The 2,836-nt window shown below is 49.5% G+C and overlaps 1 gene segment (V, D, J or C); it reads left to right on the top strand.

The window, feature by feature from the left end:
- The first annotated feature begins 227 nt into the window (after positions 1-227).
- On the top strand, positions 228-830 carry LOC119566175. The segment is given in 2 exon segments: positions 228-294; positions 523-830. Coding segments are annotated over 2 exon segments (357 nt in total).
- The last annotated feature ends 2,006 nt before the right edge of the window (positions 831-2,836 follow it).

The raw sequence follows: 2,836 nt of genomic DNA, 5'->3' as shown, positions 1-2,836 counted from the left end.
TAGAGAAACCATCCTCTCGCCGACCCATCTGGGCGTCCCTCACTGCAAGGAATAGGAGATGCGTTACCAGACTGAGGGGTGTACGTCGCCCTGGGTCTGCAGAGGGAATGGATATTTGCACAGAGACGCTGCTTTGCATATTTCCACCCGAGTGACACTTCTCAGCTGTTCAGAGCAGATATAAACATGCCTCCTTCACACTTTGTGCTTCTGAGCTTGGTGTTTGCCACTCGAGACATATCAAGATGAGCTCCCAGACTCAGCTACTCTGGCTCCTCGTCCTCTGCATTCAGGGTAACAACAACAGGGGAAATTAGTTTAAAATAAAGTTATAATATTTTACCAGGCTGCAAATGCTCAGAATTTCCTTTTCAAGCAATCATTCCCAATGCCATTTACAATGTTATTGAAGGAGGGATACAAGATAGTCACTTATAGATGCAGCTTTGTAGTTAGTTAAAAATTACAAAGTTTGAGTCATTTTATATTTCTTTTTCTTTTAACTGTTTTTCTCCCATCCAGACTCCAGCGGGCAGATTGTGCTGACTCAGACTCCAGAATCCCTGGCAGTGTCTCCAGGAGACAGAGTCACCATCAACTGCAAAGCCAGTTCCAGTGTTAGCAGCTGGATGGCCTGGTACCAACAGAAATCAGGACAGGCTCCTAAGCGCCTTATCTACAGCGCTTCCAGCCGTCCCTCTGGGATCCCAGACCGGTTCAGTGGCAGTGGGTCTGGCACAGACTTCACTTTTACAATCAGCCGGGTGGAAGCGGATGACGCTGGAGATTATTACTGCCAGCAGGGTAGCAGCTCCCCTCTCACACAGTGATACAGACCAGCACAAAAACCTCCCTGCTCTGTGTAGCTTCAGACTCTCACTCACAGTATTTCAGCTGCTTCCTGTGCAGTTTCCTGGTCTTGGTGCTTCTACTGCCCTGCAGTGGGACTCCTGGGCGTGTCAGACTTGCGTCCCCTCCCTCCTCACTCCAGAATTTCGAGTTCTTTCAGGTGCTCCCTCCCTCCCACCCTGTGGTTCAGCACTCTTTACTCAGCAGTTGCTCCCCGACCACTAACATGGATTTGCTCTTATGGGCTGCATCCAACTTCCTACTGACAGCAGGTTCCAATCCCAGCACCTTTCTACTGAGGCGAGAAAACGGACAGAGAACTGTTCTCCCGCTTTATAAAGCACCCACAGTGACCACTGCAGTAGACTAATCCAAACACCTCGGACTAAAAGCTCCTGTAGGACTCAGCTGCTTATCTAGCAAAGCACAGTCACTGATGCAGCTCCCCTTTCCCAGCACAAACCCCTCCGCAGGGCTGGGACTCGCTGATACTGGCTGGACTGGCAAAAATGGAATCCAGAATTCCTCACCAGTGCCCCCAGAGCAGGGTCACATCACACTGTGGTAAAAACAGCCGAGCCATTTGTACACTGCAGCTTCCAGCCGTGCCGCCATCGATGGATGAATTCTGGGTCCCGGTGTTGCCAGCATAGGTGAAGTCAGTGGGGATATGGGTGCTAGGGCAGCAGGGGGAGGAACACACCCATCGCTATACCTGAGCTCTGGTCCATCTAATCTAATATCACTCTCCAACAGTGGCCGTCCCTGCTGCTTCAGATACAAGAAACTCTTCAGTAGCAGTTAGGGGATAACCAGGCTGCACGGAAAGTTTCTTCTCCTATTCCTTACAAGAGCAGTTCTTTCCAAGGCATCCTCCCCTCCACAGCAAAGAGGAAATGTGACCAAAATCATTACTGTGGGAAGCACGATGAACTCAGGCTCTATATCACCCTCTCCCACACCACCTCGTGGATTATAAGATTGTAACTGATACTCACAATCAGCCATGCAAAGATGCATATTGAAATATTTCCATTCTCTGTATTGCTCGCAGTATTGATGATCTCTAGGTATTGATTTAATTGTAAGGTTTTCATACATTCAGACTCCGGGGGCAGATTGTGATGATTCACACTCCAGGATTCCTGGCAGTGTCTCTCCAGTGAGGCTACAGCCGTTTCAGTGGAAGTGGAGAGAGAACTGATTTCACCTCACAATCAACAGTGTTGAAGCTCAACATACTGTTGTCAGCCAGGCTACCACCTCCCCCTCAGTGATACAGATCAACACAAACCTTGCCTGGGCTGCTCTGTAGCTTTGCTCATGAAAACATCTTCCCCGACACAAAATCTGCTACTCCTGCAGCAGGGTCAATGAGCGTCAGCCCCAGAGAGGTAACTAAAGGCTTTTGCCGCCTTCTCTGAATCACCACTAGGAGGAGGAGAGTCTAACAATTCAGAGCACAGAGCTAAATCCTTGGGCGGCGGGGTGTGGGGTTCAGTTAAGTGACCGTGCGGCACATTTGACACAATTGATGGTAAAGAAGAAATTGGTGCAGGAAGGGAAGACAAGCTCTTTGTGGATGACCAGAAGCAACACTGGATTGCAGAATAGAGTCCATGAATACTGAGGCACCATGCTGCTCCCAGACAGCAGGCATCCGAGAGAAAGCAAGGAGGGGTGAAGGAGGGGATGGGGAAGAGGGAAAGAAAAACCAGGAGAAGAGGAGGGAAGGGAAGCTTTACATTTCACTTGGGTCTCCAGAGGCAGAGCAGCAGATATCCAAGCTCCACAGAAGGACATTTCAATCTGAGCACATCCAGATGGTTTCCTGTCATTTTGTTTACGCTTCTTTTCAGCCTATAAACATGAGGGGGCAGAGTCTGTGCTGTGGTTCCTGAGAGATGCAGCCCACAGGGAGGGGAAAAAGTTAAGATTCTGCCCACGCCTGGGCTACTTCAGCACCCAATGTAAGTTAGAGCAGCCC

This window comes from Chelonia mydas, chromosome 4 (genome assembly GCF_015237465.2).
Source record: "Chelonia mydas isolate rCheMyd1 chromosome 4, rCheMyd1.pri.v2, whole genome shotgun sequence".
Taxonomy (NCBI): domain Eukaryota; kingdom Metazoa; phylum Chordata; order Testudines; family Cheloniidae; genus Chelonia; species Chelonia mydas.
The sequence above is the reverse complement of the archived record's forward strand: the minus strand, read 5'-3'. Positions and strand labels throughout refer to the sequence as shown.